At 37.0% G+C, this 18357-nt stretch overlaps 1 protein-coding gene across 2 annotated transcripts in view; it reads left to right on the forward strand.

The window, feature by feature from the left end:
* LOC136858009 (collagen alpha-1(II) chain) overlaps nucleotides 1–18357 on the forward strand; it is a 209645-nt gene that overhangs the window by 109437 nt on the left and 81851 nt on the right. For both annotated transcript variants that reach the window (XM_067137199.2, XM_067137200.2), the window contains 4 exons: nucleotides 7197–7347; nucleotides 12068–12192; nucleotides 14979–15185; nucleotides 15264–15362. In XM_067137199.2, the coding sequence (XP_066993300.2) occupies nucleotides 7197–7347; nucleotides 12068–12192; nucleotides 14979–15185; nucleotides 15264–15362 (582 nt within the window). The remainder of the gene's footprint in view (nucleotides 1–7196; nucleotides 7348–12067; nucleotides 12193–14978; nucleotides 15186–15263; nucleotides 15363–18357) is intronic.

Here is an 18357-nt window from a genome sequence, read left to right on the forward strand (position 1 = left end):
TCCATGGCTCAGGTGGCAGCGCACTGGCCTCTCACCCCTGGGTTTCATGGTTCGAATCCCAGTCACTCCATGTGAGATTTGTGCTGGACAGAGCAGAGGCGGAACAGGATTTTCTCTGAGTACTCCAGTTTTCCCTGTCATCTTTCATTCCAACAACACTCTCCTATATCATTCATGACATCTGTCATTTATTAATCATTGCCCCAGAGGAGTGCGACATGCTTCGGCAGCCAGCACAATTCCTATCCTCACCACTAGATGGGGGCTTCATTCATTCCATTCCTGACCCAGTCAAATGACTGGAAATGGGCTGTGGATTTTCATTTTCATTTTCAAGATAAAGATATTTACAAAAACATAAAGTTGAAAACTAAGAAAGCAGTTGGAATTGATAAGATTTTTGTTGATATATTAAAGGCAGTGAGTTGGGATATAGTACCATATCTGAAGCACTTATATGATTACTGTTTGCATGAAGGACCTATACCAAATTAATAGAGAGCTGCACTAGTAGCCCCAGTGTAAAGGGTTATACCCATTAAGCAGATAACAACAAGCCAGTGTCCAGCTCCATGGCTAAATGGTTAGCATACTGGCCTTTGGTCACAGGGGTCCCAGGTTCGAATCCCGGTACAGTCGGGAATTTTAACGATAATTGGTTAATTTCACTGGCATGGGGGCTGGGTGTATGTGTCATCTTCATCATTTCATCCTCATCACGATGCGCAGGTCGCCTACAGGCATCAAATCAAAAGACCTGCATCTGGTGAGCCGAACTTGTCCTCGGACACTCCCGGCACTAAAAGCCATATGCCATTTCATTTTTTTTAACAGGCCAGTCAGCTTGACATGTGTTGCACATGAGCTCTAGGAATACATTCCTTTTGATTACTGTATATTTGACACATTTGTGAACTTACTAACTGGTTTGATAGAGGGCAGTTTGGGTTTAGTAAATGTTATTCCAGTGAGACTCAATTTGCAGAATTCTAGCAAGATATAGCTGATATTTTAGATTCAGGAGAATAAACTGTATAGCTATTGACCTATCCAAGGCTTCTAATAGTATAGATAATGGGAGAATATAGACAAAAATTAGGGCTCTTGGACTAGACAAAAAAGTGATTGAATGGAAGGCTAAATTTCTAGAAAATATAATGTAGAGTAAGTGAAGCATGATCTGATCCTTTATTGATTAAGAGCAGGGTTCCATAAGGCAGTATTATTGAATATTTCTTATACTTTTTTTTTTTTTTTTTGCTAGTGGCTTTATGTCGCATCGACACAGATAGGTCTTATGGCGATGATGGGATAGGAAAGGCCTAGGAGTTGAAAGGAAGCAACCATAACCTTAATTAAGGTACAGCCCCAGCATTTGCCTGGTGTGAAAATGGGAAACCACGGATATTTCTTATATAAATGGTTTGATTAAAGAACTGGAATCACAGATAAAGCTTTTTTGTGAATGATATTAAACTGTACAGAATAATAATAAGGTACAAGATTTATGAACAACTGCAGAAAGCTCTCAACAAAGTTGTGAGATGAACAGCAGACAATGGTATGATGGAAAACGGTGTGAGAAGTCAAGTTGTAACTTTTACCAAGGAGGTGGTAAAGTCTTTTCAATTTTAATTGCTGTGTTGATGGGTTGAAAGTACCTAATGGAGAACATAAATGTAGGAAGGATCATAATATGAAGATAAAAAGAAAATACTCATTTAAAAGAAGAGGAATTAGAAATTAGATAATTTACCAAGGAAGGTGTTCAATAGATTTCCTACTTTTTAATAATTGTTTAAGAATAGATTAGATAAATAAATTACAGGTAATCAGCCACCTTGGTGGCAGCCCTAAATGTGCATCAGTACCAATTGACTGACCACCCTTTTTGCTTTTTCCTTTCTTGATCAATTGCTTCCACTGCTCTACTTTGGAACCCTGTCCTAAAAGCACTATTCTTCTTCTGTACTATACCTATCATTTTATCATTCAACAATGGTGTTTCCTTCCATATTTTCTTAATACTGTCCTTCCATATACAGTATTACTTCTGCTTCATTTCTTGATGTGTTTTTGAATGAACCTTCTCCATTCCTCTTCTCCCATTTTTTGTTCAATAGGCATTATTTCCTTTACTATTTTCAGATCCTCTTCCCTGGTTTTCTCTTCTTTCAGCTTCCATACTTTTAGTCATCTCTTTTGATTCTCTGTCCCCTTCTTGGCCTTAATACTTTTCAGATTCATTACCAGCAATTGATGGTCACTGTCCAAGGCCTCTGATGGTATTTCCATATTTAAATGTCCATAATGCCCCTCTTCATTTTGCTGTCAAAGAACATATAGTCCACCAGTAAACTTCTAGACAATTCTATACTACACCAGGTTATTTTACGGCTCTCTCTATTTTTTAACTAAGATTTTCTGACCAATAAACTATTTCTTTTGCATAAATCTAGCAACTTCTCACCTTCCTCATTTCAACATCTTCAAATCTCTCTTCCAATTGTTGCCTTTCTTTGCTGATGTATGCATTCAAATTCCTCATCACCATCATGTTTTTTCTCCCAGTTGCTTCTGCATTTCTTCTTTAAACTATTTTCTTGTGATGTGCATCCTGCTTGTCAGGCATATACTTGCACTATCTTTCCCTACCTTTAGTGCAATTTAATTCTTTATTCTGCTGTCCTTTATTCCCTTCATTTCCTCCTTCTGTCTCTTATCACCTTCCTTCCTTCCTTCCTTCCTTCCTTCCTTCCTTCCAAATCAGTATAATTTAAAACCTCTTCCCGTTTCCATCATGTTTCTACCAATCCATGAAAATTTCAATTTTCTTCTTTCCATCACGTCTGTTATCACCTCAACCTTCCCAGTTACTGTTTCTATATTTAGTACTTTTTATTTTATTTTGTCTGTTCTGGGTGTTATTTCTTCTATCATTCCCTAATTTGGGCTCCAAGGAGTCATAATTTGATCCAATAAGAGAAGAATTTGTTACAGTCAGTGTTTTTCTATTCTTTCTGAGACTTATTTCCTTTCAAAAGCAACTTTTCTTTTTATCTCTTCCACTGACTTACTAGGCCCATTACAGTTGAAAGTTTCTCTATTGGCATGAATTCTCTTAGCCTTTAATAGGCTATTTCATCTACAATGTAGCAGGTGCATTTTATACTAACTGCTAGGTGTTGAATAAGGCCACCCTTCTAGAGTAGAGATGCCTTTTGCAGCAACTTCAGACATTGCTAAGTGAAGACAGTTCTTCCACTTTGTCTGCCGTTGGGATGGTAAGTCCTCTTCTACTGTCCAAACCACTGACCATAGTCTCCTATAAACATGCAAAGAGTGGTACTACTGTACCAGCCAGGCTAGCTGGAACACCAATTTTTTAAAGAGATGTTACTCCTCTATGAATCGCAGACAGAGTCTGACTACCCAAACATTGGACCCAGTTTGGCAGGACTATGAATGTAAGTAACTTGCTTAAAACATTTAAAGAAAAACAGAGATGCAGTGAGTATGATATGAACATTAACATTTCTGAACAAAAGTGATGTCAGTAGGGAAGAAACATAAGAGGATTAAATATCAGATGGGGAATACAAAACTTAAACAGGTAGATCATTTTAAGTATTTAGATTGTGTATTATTCCAGAATGGTCATAATCAGAATGAGGAGATATAGTTAGGAATGAACTCAATCGATTACAAACCAGCTTCAGTGGTTAGGTCATGTTAGGATAGGTTACCTAGGAGATTACATAGACTCGGCCATGGAGGTTAACAGAAACAGGGGGGACCAAGATGATGATGGTTAGAGCTGTGGAATTAATGAGGCCACAGAGCTAGTTACAAATAGAGTACTGGTATTGTGGAAGCACTTAGTTAATTCACTGAGGCTTGGAGACACTGAAAGCCATAACAATCTGAAATGATGATGTCTCATGTATGCATGTAACTAATTTATGGCCAAGGGAATTGCTTCTATACAACATTTACTGCAAATAGAATGCTATTGCATATTAGACAGTGCTTGAAAATAATTTTCAAAATACCAGTACATCATTAAATATTAAATCCTTCATATTTAAAGAGAACTATACATTTTTATTATGGGTACTGGTAATGTTTTCTTTCTATAAATTCCTAGACATTCATGACTGCTTCTTTTACATCAGAGGCATAAGGAAAGGGTGAGGACAAGGGTGACTGACTATTTTTGAAACAAATACGAGAGACTGTCAAATATTTTTGATGAAAAAAGAGAGATTAGAAAGTCAATAAGTGTTTTATCCAAAAGCAAAATATTATCAAGAGAATTACAAAAATTATTTTTCATCAGTGAACTTGTCTTTAATTTCATTTAATGAAATAATAGTTTCTATTCAAGTATCAGCTGGTATATTACCATATGTATAATTATCCAGTAATTTCTCATTTCAAATAGTAACACATATGCATTTTTCTTGGTGGTGCATCACCACCACCACAATTTTTGTTGAGACAGTCCACTGAATAGAGGGAAAACAATGTATAGTTTGATGACACAATGCAAATAGAATAGATGTAATACTGAGTGCACAAAGAAAGAATCAGTTGTTATTTTACATAAAAGTTCAATAAAATTCAATTGTTAATAACATGAGAGTTTCAATGAAATAAAATAAGTTTACAATTTAAAAGAAAAACAGGAAAAGGATGAAGATTTGTGAGAATTAATACAAGATTTGGTAACTCCAATGAAGACCATTGCCTTGTCTCATTTTCAATATAATACTGCCATGTGTGCAATGTTGTAGTCCCAAAATTCTCACAGGACATACTCAAAGTCAGGGCATGACAAATCTTGGTTGCCAGAGCACCCTGACATTTAAAATTAATGGATTACAGCAATTTACAATAAACTTCCTTCAATTTGGCATAAATTGGGCATATACAAGACATTTTATGATGACAAAGAAGATATCTATATTTTAATGTGTTAGTTTAAAAATCTTAATTTGCTTACACAGTAGTTTTCTAGTGGACTTACTTCCAACTATTTACTAAATAGGAATCTAAGCTGCCTCTTTTGATTTGCAATCATACTTTTCACTGGAACAAACTCTTGAATTGGTGTGTGTGCAGTACGGCGCTTTTGCAGCCACGTCTTCATATATTTCTCAGGCTTAAATCAGTCAACTGGTGAGGCATTTATGTGTGAACATAAGGCTGGAGACGTAAGCAACAAACAGTGGTGATCTGAAATAAGTGATGTCTGATAGTTATTCATCAAGCTGTACCTTCAGTGTTCACAGTATGAGTGTAGCTGGAGAGTTAAAACTCAACGACAGAAAGGCGAAATTAAAAAGGAAAGAAACCAACGTAGAAGGTATACGCAAGAAATTAGAAGGCACACTCTAATGAGTGGAGGGCATATGCCATATACCCACGTATACCCTCTATTACAGCCCTGCATGTGTCTTGGAAGAGTCAGTACTTCGGTCTGGAAGTCTGCTGCTGTGACCTAGGATAATACAATTCATTGTTTGACTCTACCACTAAGGAGGGAAGTGAGTTAAATTTCCACTGTCAACTATTACTATAAGTAGTTTTCTGTGGTTCTCCACCTATAACTGGATGGTACCAACACAAACATCATAGCCACATCCTCCCAACCTCAGCTCCAATATTCTTTTTTTCTTTTTTACCCATTGTCAACTTAATTTTTCACTCTGAACATGCCCTGAAATCTGAATTTTTTATCTTGTTTACCTGTATCTGTGCTCCTGCACCATTTTCAACCCTCATCCACTGTTTTCTAGACAGTCCATCGTCAACTGTCACTGCTACTTCATCTAATGATGACACTGAACTTGGATTTGAACTAGAGTCTGTAGGTTCTGAGCCACTACTATAATCAATTCCTTATATTTCTTGTGTGGAATAATCACTTTCGGTTTTTTGTTGTTGTTGTTGTTTCAATTATTGCACTCATTAGCAAACTTCCGTATATATCATGTCATGCCATCTATTGATAGTAGAGAGAAAGTTAGAGCAAATGTGACCAGGCGAGTGGGCCATGCGGTTACGAGCGCACAGCTGTGAGCTCGCATCCAGGAGATAGTGGGTTCGAACCCCACTATCGGCAGCCCTGAAGATGGTTTTCCATGGTTTCCCATTTTCACACCAAACAAATGCTGGGGCTGTACCTTAATTAAGGCCATGGCCGCTCCCTTCCCATTCCTAGGCCTTTCTTCTCCCATCGTCGCCATAAGACCTATCTGTGTCAGTGCGACGTAAAACAAATAGCAAAAAAAAAAAAATGTGTATTTGAACCCGACTGTCGGCATCCCTGAAGATGGTTTTCCATGGTTTCCCATTTTCTGTGTCGGTATGATGTAAAGCAAATTGTAAAAAAAAAAAAAAAGAACAAATGCAATGATATCATAACCTTTACTCAAGTAAGCAACCATGTAACGACTCAAGAGCCATCTGTGATAAGCATGTGCAAGAAAATCGAGCAACATTTACACTGATTGATAGCTTAGATTCTTAGATTCAATGTGGCATATAACACTTCGCGCCATCTTTTGAGATCAAATATAAATATGAGAAGGAACAGCGAAGATGTTGCAACTGGCTCAGAGCCGTGTGTGGTAAATGGACCTGCTTTACCAGCATGGCTGAGAGCCAGTAGTTGAGGCCAATGGGTTAAAAAAAAGACACACATCTGTAACCATACAAGTTATCAGATATATCTTCACTCATTAAGTGTACAGTGTTATTACCAAGATGTCCGAAGCCCCTTGCATATAGAAACAAAAATATGACTGGTAACATCTGGTGAGAAAATAGTAGTATGCTCGACATATTAGTTTGATCATCATGTTTAAACCAAAAGTACCAGTTTGCAACTTTAGCATTCTGACAAAAACATATTGTACTGCAAGCAAGAAGTATGACACTTGAGGACTTGATTTTATATGATATATCTCCATTTTCATCTTGGAAATAATTAGCAACTGAATATTTAACAAGCTTACCACAAGTTATCTTTTCTTCCAAACTCATACTGAGATAATTGAAATGGTAACGTTGAAATATTATGATCCCACCTATGTAATCATACTTCAGTCACCTTTGTTCTGTATAAGCTACCTACCTTTGTGTGGTTGGATGGTTAACTACTCCTAATCAGTTAACTATTTTGTTTATAGATTTCATCTTATTATGACCATTATCTAAGATCCGCTGCTGCAACAAATGATAAGGGACCCAGCACAGGTTATGGACTGGCAGGTCTGGCACCTGATGCTTTCCACTACATGCATGCCCAGGTGGGGCCTGTAGGACCTCGAGGACCTCCAGGTTTGTACTCATACACAATAACATTTATTATTTTCTATTAAGGATGGTCAAAAATGTTCATTATTAAGGAAAGATGCAAACATAATTATTAAGTTTAAAACAACAATTTTTGTTGAGAAGTAGAATGGAATAGAATCACTGGAGGGTTACTCATTGGAAGAGTTTCCAGTCAATTACTCGGAGGATTTAAAAATTCAATTGAAAGCAAGTAAAGTCATACTGTATTTCAATTTACTTTTAACATGTTCATCTTATCATCATAGAGCGATTAAACCTGTACAAAAATATAGTTCAATTATGGTTTGCATTTTTAATATACAGTAGAGTCTTGCAAATCCGAGTCTCGGAAATCCAAGGCTCTGTTAAATCTGAGTGTTATTTGAATTTTTCTTTCCACTAATTTAAAATAATTTTTCTACAGCATTTTATTCCCTGCTAATTCCCATCATGTCATCGTACTGAAAATCCCATCTATTGAGATTACAAACGTGTTTGTTGTCATGCCTAAAACTAAAACGTTTTGAGAAAGAAGGGTCTGCCTATTAAAGCAGTTTTATTGCTGGACAACACAGGGTCACATCGAGATGAACAGGAACTACTGTAGTATGTGATGTAATTCTTGCTTTATTTTCACCCCTTACCGTAACAAGTTTGATACAACCTATGGATCAGGGCATTTTAGAATGTCTAAAAGAAAAGTATCAGCACTGTCTGCTACATTCACTCCTGGAAGCAACAGAAGGTGATGAAAATATCACAAATTTCCTCAAACAGCTAACCATGAAGGACATAGTGTATTGATAAGCAGAATCATGTGTCTGTTGACAGTAACTTTGATGACAGCAATGATGATGATATTCCAAACTTGTCAGATCTAATCTCACAGATACTTGGATGCTAGTGAAATCGAAGTTATGGAATGGATGAAGAGTGATGAACATTATGAATTTACAGACGCAGACAGATGCATCAATCATTGAAATGTTGAAATGCTGAATGAGCAAACAGAAGGCCTTTATAAATTTAGTACCATACAATTATTTGCTAGCATAGAAAAAAATATTACCTTGATGAAAGATTCAGTGCAAAAAGAATACAGGTCGTTGACCCTAACTATGTGTATCAATATTATCACCTTAAAATCCTCCAGTAACAGAAAGGGCAAACAAATAGCAAATCAAGTCACAATATAAGAATAGGAACATGAAAAGGAATACATAATAGGATAAGCACATGGACAGATCAACATAAAACACAATGACAAGTCATCATCTAAAGAGGGAACAATAAAAAAAGGAGATAAGGACAAACAGAGAAACACAAAGGACAAGGACAATCTCCTCTGTTGTCTTTAAATAAACTCTCTGCTCATCAACCCCAATTCTTCTGCATTCATTTCTTCTCAGCCCCCAATAAGCTCATTCCTGCTTCCCAGCTTTGTCAACGCTCGTTGACAGGCCAACTCAACAAATCTACAGTGTTGATGTGGGAAATGTGGAATAAGGTGAAAGCCTAATAAACTTAGCTAAAGGAAATAGACCAAAAATAAATAAATACAGGTGGTTTAAAGACTAGGAACTCAGAACAAACACAAAAGGAGAAAAGGAACCTAATGGGTCAATATAAGTAATAGAGGGAAACAAACAAGTGCAGATCCCAAGCCACATGTATAGCCTAAAACATGACATAATAGGAGGTCGGCATTGCAAGAGGGAGCAATACAAAAGGAGACAAGGATAGACATACACAGTAGCGGCGACTGAGGGGGGCAAGGGGGGGGCAGTTGCCAACTCTCCACTTTGTAGAGAAAACATTACATTTTTATTCCATTTTAGCCAGCTGAAACTAGAAATTATAGGAATTAATAAAAAACAATTTGTGCAAATTTTTAATTATTAACAAAATGATTACCAAAAATATGCACAGAATGTCATTCGTCGCGACTAACCGATTTGTATAGCGCCACAGCAAGTAGTGGAGACTTCGCAAATGCTATGACGAAGGGTAACAGGGGTATAAATTTTTTGCCAAGGTCGTAAACACTAAGGTGTGATTCACCTTCTTGCCACGTGCATTCGTCAGTCTGGTAGTCTCTTTAATATTGTCTGTTAGTTTCTTAGAGTGTAGTCAAATACTAAATGATTTTTTAATTTTATAATCATGCTGTACTTCTATTTCATTGTAATACATGTGTAATATTGTTTCTTCGGTGAAAGTGTTATTGTATAGTATTGTATTGAATCAAAATCTCAAAAAACTATTATTGCTGCACTTAAGTTAGTAAACTGTCAACCTTTACCTCTCTGTCGAAATTCGCTCAAAGAGCATCAAAAACTTACCATTTTGTAGCTTTCTGTTCAGTTTTGATGTGTATACACCCCCCACCCCCCCCCCTCGCAATATCCCCCAACCCGGCTACTTTCTATTGTCTGTATATTTTTTTGGCCCCCCCTACTTCTAATTTCCAATCACCGCTACTGGACATACATAAATCTTCATTATAGATTGTTACGCCTTTCATCATTCAGTCAGCAACCCTCTGTGAATTAACTAAGCATCTTCATGATCTTCTATTTTCGTTTAGCTCCACATCTCTTATCTTTAAATCATTCTTCCTTTACTCTCCTATCCTTCATGGCCGAGTCTATTATTCTCCGTGGTAACCTATCCTCCTCCTCAGGTGATCCCACCACCAAAGCAGGCTTATACATGCAGCTTAATCCACCAAATTCCTCCCTAAATTAGCCCTCATCTCCTCATTTTGAGTACCCTCCTGCCATTGTTCCTACCTGTTTGTACCTGCAAACATTCATATCTGCACAACTTCAAAATTATGAGTAAGGTATCCTCCTAAGTTCACCCAGCTTTCACTCCTGTACAACAATCTGAAAATAGACAAATATAAAATAAACATAAAGAATTGGAATTGATGAAGAGAGCCTACCCATTAGAAGATGGCAGGCAGTGTCTGAATATGTGGAGATTGTCCTTGTACTTTTGTGTTTCATGTTTGTGCTTGTCTTCTTTGCTATAGTTCCTTCTTCCAATGCTAACCTGTCATTGTGTTTATCCTAGTATATGTTGTATGTGTTCTTATTGTTCTACCTATGACCTGAAATATTCTGGATGCTTCTACATCTTGTTGATGAAATAAAGTACTCATACTGTTAATGTATTACATATTAAAGGGATCAGAAAATTACATTTTCTCCTAGGTACTCATAAAACAATGTCACACCATTAATAAATACAGATCTTTTCATTTAATATAGTATTATCAGATTGTGTTTGTATCAACAGTACAAACAATCATTAGTATATTATCAACTTTCTAACAGAGAAACTACAAAATAGCATTAATAATAAAATTCATCATCATACATAACTATAATTTCCCCTTATCTAGCTCCAGCTGGATTTGGGCATTTATGGTACTTCTCCATCTTCCTCTCTTCTTCCTCCACTGTCCTTTAGTAATTCCTGTTTTTTTCACTTAAACTTAGCCTTCATCATCTGTTTCAGTGTCCAGCCCCCATCATCTATTTTGATATCCTTCCCTCAGTCAATCAATACTGATCTGCATTAAGGACAGTCGCCCAGGTGGCAGATTCCCTATCTGTTGTTTTCCTAGCATTTTCTTAAATGATTTCAAAGAAATTGGAAATTTATTGAACATCTCCCTTGGTAAGTTATTCCAATCCCTAACTCCCCTTTCTATAAATGAATATTTGCCCCAATTTGTCCTCTTGATTCCAACTTTATCTTCATATTGTGATCTTTCCTACTTTTAAAGACACCACTCAAACTTATTCCTCTACTAATGTCATTCCACGCCATCTCTCCACTGACAGCTCAGAACATACCACTTAGTTGAGCAGCTCGTCTTCTTTCTCTCAGTTCTTCCCAGCCCAAACTTCGCAACATTTCTGTGACGCTACTCTTTTGTCAGAAATCACCCAGAACGAATTGAGCTGCTTTTCTTTGGATTTTTTCCCTCCTCCATTCTCTCTACATGTCCAAATCATCTTAGTCAATTCTTCTCAGTTCTGTCACTCTACACTAACTTCTTTTCTGACATTTTCACTTTCTATTTCTTTGTCTTTCCTATCACACTTCTTAGGAATTTGATTTCACTAGTTTGAATTTTACTCCCCTCCTTTCTTGTCATGATCCACTGTATATTACATCTTGTACATCACTTCCTTACACTTCCTTGGGACCTCCTTCTTCCAAACTAGATTTCACACATTGTGATAGTATGCATGTACGACTTGTTGCACCCTTTTGTTAATCTCTAAGAATCAATTACAAGTACAGATGTGGAAGATTACCGAATGTATCTCAGTAATCCAATGAGGAACATAATCTTCTACTTCCTTTGAACAGGTGGAGGAGAAAATGCATTTCTAAAGAAAAATCGCCATTAGATTCTATCTAAAGCTGTTTTGTTAGATGATCTTTCTGTAACATATTCTTATGTCTATAATTTGCTTGATCAGTAACGTAAGGTAAACTGTGATAGAATTTAGTTTCAACAATCCTCTGTAACAGTGAATTTTATGTACACATCAGAGATCTGCTTCCTTCCTGATTCAACCATAGTATTTGAATATGTACTGGCATTGGATTTATGAGAACAAAATGTAGGTCTTCAAATTCAGTAATGATCTGACAAAGCTAAATTCTGACTATGCTAACATTGTTGCGATGTTATGCTCAGGACCTCCTGGTGCTCCTGGACCACAAGGTTTCCAAGGTGTGCGAGGTGAGCCTGGTGACCCTGGGCCGGTAGGTCCTCCTGGACCTACTGGACCTCGTGGACTTCCAGGACTTCCAGGGAAGGATGTGAGTATTTCATTTCTATTCATCTGTTAATGTCAGAACTGTAACACAATCTTCAGTAGTAACAGACATACAAAATTATTATGATAAAAATTTTACTATATCAGCCAGCATGTATGAAGTCCACACTTTTATTTCAGGGCAGTGTGGGATGGTGCAGTTTTTGTCAATTCAGGAAATGTTAAAACTCCCCAGTTTATATTCCTATATCTCTGAAAATTATCCAGCAGGAACTTCAAAATGTTTAGATCTGTATTTGGTATCTATATCTTCAATAAACCAGAATTACCTGACCTTTATTATTTGCTTAAGATTTCTGATTTCCTTCTCCATGAAGCATTTTTTTGGGTGGGGCAAACAAATATGAAATAATTTTATGAATATCTGGATGATCATCTGTGATGGAATAGAAGAGAGACTGTGCAAGTGAGACATCTGGAAAGTACTTCATTTCGAAGAAATATGTGGTTGTAAAAGAGTTCCAAAATTTCTGAAACAGGCATGAGAATGACTATGTGTGTGACCTTAGTTGATGACAGCAAGTCTGATAGTGGGAGCACAGTAGGCAGCAGTAGGGGATATGTACATTGAGTGAGATAAAATATGTATATGCAGTAGACCTCAGTTTGGCTCCATTGCATCTATTGCCAGCTTCACTAGTGTCGGTACATCATACTATCTTCATGGTATTATTGCAGAACCCACCAGTGGATGGGCAAGTCATCATATAACAACTGGGCAGAGTGGCTTCAACACAGGCTCCGATATGTCATATCATTGACTGTCTAAACTGCTAAAAAGACTGCAGGCCTATGGTGATTCATCTCACAAGCATTCATACTGTGCTGCTGAAGATCTTGTACATTCTCAATAGGACTGGAGTAAACCACAGACTTTAGTTGTGCCCAGAAAATAACCCATTGGATTTAGATCGGGTGAACACAGAGGCCAGAGGGTCCCTCCAACTATTGCTGAAGGTGCCGATGAAGATTTCCTGGACCTCACAGCTGTAATGTACTGGAGCTGTATCATGCATGAACTGCATGTGCCATCTAATTGTCAAAGGAATGTCTTCCAACAAGAGAAGTAAATGTTCTAGAAAAAACTCTCCATGATTTGTTCTGCTTAGCATGTTTGGAAGAATATATGAGCCTATAGCAGTCACCCACCCAAATGTTCAGGTCAAACTGATGCTGATGTCATCACCCCACCTACAGGTTATTATTGTGGAAATTCACAATTCTATCCCAGTTAAATTCATCTTTGTCTGTGAATAATACACACAAAAGAAATTAACTACTACTTTTCTAAGGACCATCAGATTGTATGCTTTAAAATGAGGGATCCTTACTGAAATCTGTTAACCTGTTTTCTCACAATGTCCATTCCCTAATCATATATTGAAATATAAATATTTGAAAATTAGAAAAGAAGGTTCTGAGCATATTTTATGGAATTTTCACACACACACACACACACACACACACACACACACACACACACACACACACACACACACACACAATCTCTCTCTTTTTCCAAGTATATAAGCATAAATACGAGTTCAGTGTGTAATATTTAATGCTCACACTACACAGCAGTACCTTCATTAGACTACCATTTGTGACAATCACGCATCCTTCCTTACAGATCTTCTCTGAGTGCTCAATGTTTTGACCTGACAACACATACATTGTCCTTCAGACCTCCTGTACAATCTCAGAAACTTTTCTGTTACTTAATAATAGCATAAGAACCTGTTGTATACCTACACATACTTTTCTTTGCATTTCTAATATGTTCTGTGCAATTCTATCTAACATTTGGAAAGCCTCCTCATTGGCACATTGTTCAAACTGAGATATATTTTTCTGTGCATTGCCCTTACTGTTAAGCAATAAGTCTTATGCTGTCTTTCTGGCTATACTGCATAAACACTTATGGGCATGATGATGTTATCATGTATGAAATCACATAGTAGCCTGCCTGCAAAACTCTTGATTTTATAGACATACACACAGCATTACATCCTATTATTATATCTGCACCCATGGTTTGAAACAAGCACACAGAGCAACTTTCCTGAGGATGGATTTTCTCTGGCACTTTTCCCATTACATTCTCCAGGAAAGTTCTCTTATGGTAATGGTACCTTATTTTAAGTCCCAGAACACCTATTTTAATCCTAAGCCCAAATAATAACAAGTATGTGTATATTCCACAACAGTGAAGGTTATCAAATAACTTATGCACATGTAAAGACATACAACTATCTTTCTTTCTTTTCTTTCTTGATATTTGGTTGGGCTCTGTATTTAACTAACACCCAGTTCCAATACTTTGTAAATGAAACACTGTCGAACACTCAGAAACATTTAATTATGGTGACTAAGAAATACTTCATCTCACAGGGCAAAGATCACTGGTATGGGTGAAAATCTACATCTTGTGGGTGTAAGTGTAATAGACATAGGAGTAAGCACGGGGACACAAGGTACTATATCTTCACGCCGAAGTGACCCATCTTGGCGTCTGACATACAACTAATGACTAAAAGGTATAGATACCAAACCTCTTAAATAAATTAACAATTGTCAGGGAAGTTTCCATGCACAGAAATTACAAAAGTATTATGGTGTATACAATACATGGTTAATTTTAATAGTAGGAAAAGGTAGCCATAAATTTTTAATATGTTTTGGAGATCTTCCTTTGTCTTTCAGTCTTGATATAAACAACAGACTGTTAATGTTTATTGAATTGTCTCTGATGATGTGTTACTCATTCAGGGAGAAACTGGTGAAGATGGTGAGGCAGGACAGCCTGGAACTGCTGGTCCTCCTGGTCCTCGAGGTTTGCCTGGAATGCCTGGTCTGCCTGGTATCAAGGGCCACCGAGGATTTCCTGGTCTTGATGGTGCAAAAGGTGAACAGGGTCAGTCTGGAGAGAAGGGATCTCAAGGTTCCCCAGGTCATATGGGTCCTGTTGGACCCACGGTAAGTATCACACTCTACTGCTTATACAAAGGTAATTAGTGAATTATTCTAGATACTAATTAAAACTTTGGTCTACAGGGTCCAGCTGGACCTCGAGGAGAGCGAGGAAGAGAGGGACCACCTGGTCCACCTGGTGTCAGGGGTATAGACGGAATTGCAGGTCCTCCAGGATCACCTGTAAGTAGGTTCTGCCATCATCAATTCCATCATCAATGTACTGTATATTATGCTTGTTCAGACAAAAAGTTTTCAGAAACAGATTTTTCTCATATTCACTACATTCATCGAATGCAATGTGAAGTTATAATAAATATTATTTATACTGAGGATTTTCAAAAAGACATTTTTATTTTGAGAGATGCATAGGGAACAATATCCTGTCATTGGTATACTGACCATACTATTTCCATAGGGTATAGAAGAGAAAGTGCGATTACTTCTCCTGTTTCAGTGGTTCTGCCGCACAGTGGTGCTAGCTGCACTACACGATCACATTATTGCACTCTGCAAAGTAACATGCTATAACATGCTATAAAAAACAAGTTGGTGAACAATTTTTCTGCAAACATGTGGCTCTTCTTATACAGCACCCTAGGTTAATTACTTACCATTGTAATATATATATACACACATTCCAAGATGTTAAATTCAGCTCTAGACACAGAGAAAATAAAAATACAGTATACATAGTATTATCTTGGCAATAATTTGGGATTGGTTGACAGGCACAAGCAACTTTTACACAATGGGAAATCATTTTTCCCAAAATGATAACTTGGTTTTTAATGGGCTTAAAAGATTCTTTTAAGTTTAAATTACCTAACACCAAACCCAGAGAAAGTGTTGTGGAAAATTTATGAGATATTCACTTCACTGCACAAACTTCTGCTCGAGCCCACATCTACTTCCAATGAGTAGATAACATGACTCCCATTAGTTCTGTCAGTACTTTCAATGCACGTAACTACAAAATAAAACAAAGCAAACCCATTGATACACATATATTCTGAAAAAACACAAAAAATGTTACAGAATGAACATACCCTTATTCAAAATGATCATCATATGCAGCAATACAGCAGCGAAGACCCTGATGCCACTCATCAACAGTTGCACGAATCGTGTCCTGTGGAAATTTTTTGACAGCTGACATGATTTTTCGTTAACATCTCTGTGGGACATTGGTTGCCAACCATTGCTGCGTTGTTTTTGCTTTCTGTGCAGGAGCGCTATCCTGCTGAAAAATCCCCGATTTCCCTTCAAACAGCTTCAAGGTGATACATGTTATCACCTTTTCCAACAATGTCTAGTAGACAGCTGCAGAAGTCTTTACTCCTCCTTTGCAAAAATATGCACCTACAATGATCCCCCACGAGGAAACTGCTCACCATACCATGACAGAAGCAGGGTGATGTCCACGCTGCACACATAGAACTCTCTCTCTTGCTACTTGGAGGACCATGCATGCACACAATCGTTTTGCTTGTTAAACGACTCTTCCACAGTGAATACTTTTTCATCTGTGAGTAGGATGTTGCGATACTGGCTCTCCCCATACGATGTTTACAAAGCCTGGGATCGAACCCAGCGTATCTCCTGTAATTTTTCGGTTAGTAAATACCGTGTGTATCTTTTATATGCACCAACACGTAAACCATCCTTCAAAATATGTGACATAGTTCATGGACATATATTCATTTCATGAAACAAAACTGTTTATGCACACAAAATAAATAATTCTTTTCCTTGCAAACTTTGGTATTGTTACAGCTTCATGAGAAAAATGTCAGTGATTTCCTTACAACAAGCAATCTGTATAGTAATTGCAATTGTAATTTTACTGAGATATTCAAGGTTTTCCTCTAGATCCGTACCTGTATTTCCTGTTTGTGAAGCATACCCTTGAATTATATCTGTAACACCAGTTTCAAGTCTCAATCTGACCTTAATCAACCTGTCATTTACGTTTTCCACCAATAGGGAATATGCATGATCCGGGGTTTTAATTAAAAATATGCTAATCTGATTCAAAATTGCATGCAGGATTCAAAAATGTGATCAGAATGTACAAATAATAACTCCAAACATGATAAAAATCTACGAAAATGTCACGTCACTCAAGTACGCGATCTCATTGGCCTGACGTCATCGTACAGGTTGACTGAATTAGCAGACGAAATAACACATAGTGTGCTGTGAGAAGCAGGATACACATCGCGTATTTGTACTTTACGTTAGTGTCTAGTATGGTTAGATTCGAGGTCTATACATTGGATAATAATCTGAGTGGTATATTTTAGACTTAAAATGAACCCTGCGCAGACAGTGAGGCAGAAAACTTATAAATGGTGTAGAGTTCCGATGTGCAATAGCACATCGCATACCATACCAAACAAATTGTTTATAAACGTTCCAAAGACGCTAAAACTAGGGAGAAATGGATTTTGGCGAGCTGGAGAAATGCTGGTGATATATCCGAAAAGTCTACAGTTTATTTTTTTGAAGATTTTAACGTAAGATGAATTTGTTTGAATTTTCAAATCACTTTTCCATGTCAGCTGTTCTAGTGGTAATACTTTAAATTTTAATGTATGATGCTTTATTTAAATGCTTCAATTACATCTTGGAATATGAAAGTAATAAACAGTGCATTAAATAATGCTGATTATTAAAGTATTCTCCAAACCTAACCTATGTTTTGGGTGGTCCATGTCAAGATAATAAATCAAAGGGGTTATGAACCATTTTGACAGCTCTAATTCTACCAATATATCTTGGTATGGGACAGTTATGTATGTCTTTATTGAAGAGCTTAATTGGTAAAGAAATTTAGGCTATATCTAAATACTCTATAATGTAACAAAGAATAGGCGTGTACATCATGAAAGGAAACAACGTGAATTTAACAAATGTGTAACTCTACACAAAACCAATGCTTGTCTGTTGGGGTCTTATAAGTTAACAATGCTCAGTTATAATAATTATCATAATATTAATGAAATAAATAACATAATTGCACACAGGTGAAAATAGTGATGTAGGTGTTTAAAATATTATCCAACTTAGCCTAAGTTTTAGGTTATACAAGCCAAGTCAATAAACCGAAGGGTAAAAATACCGCGCGAGTTGGCCGTGCGGTTAGGAGCACGCAGCTGTGAGCTCGCATCCGGGA

The sequence above is a fragment of the Anabrus simplex genome, chromosome 1 (assembly GCF_040414725.1).
Source record: "Anabrus simplex isolate iqAnaSimp1 chromosome 1, ASM4041472v1, whole genome shotgun sequence".
NCBI classification, from domain to species: domain Eukaryota; kingdom Metazoa; phylum Arthropoda; class Insecta; order Orthoptera; family Tettigoniidae; genus Anabrus; species Anabrus simplex.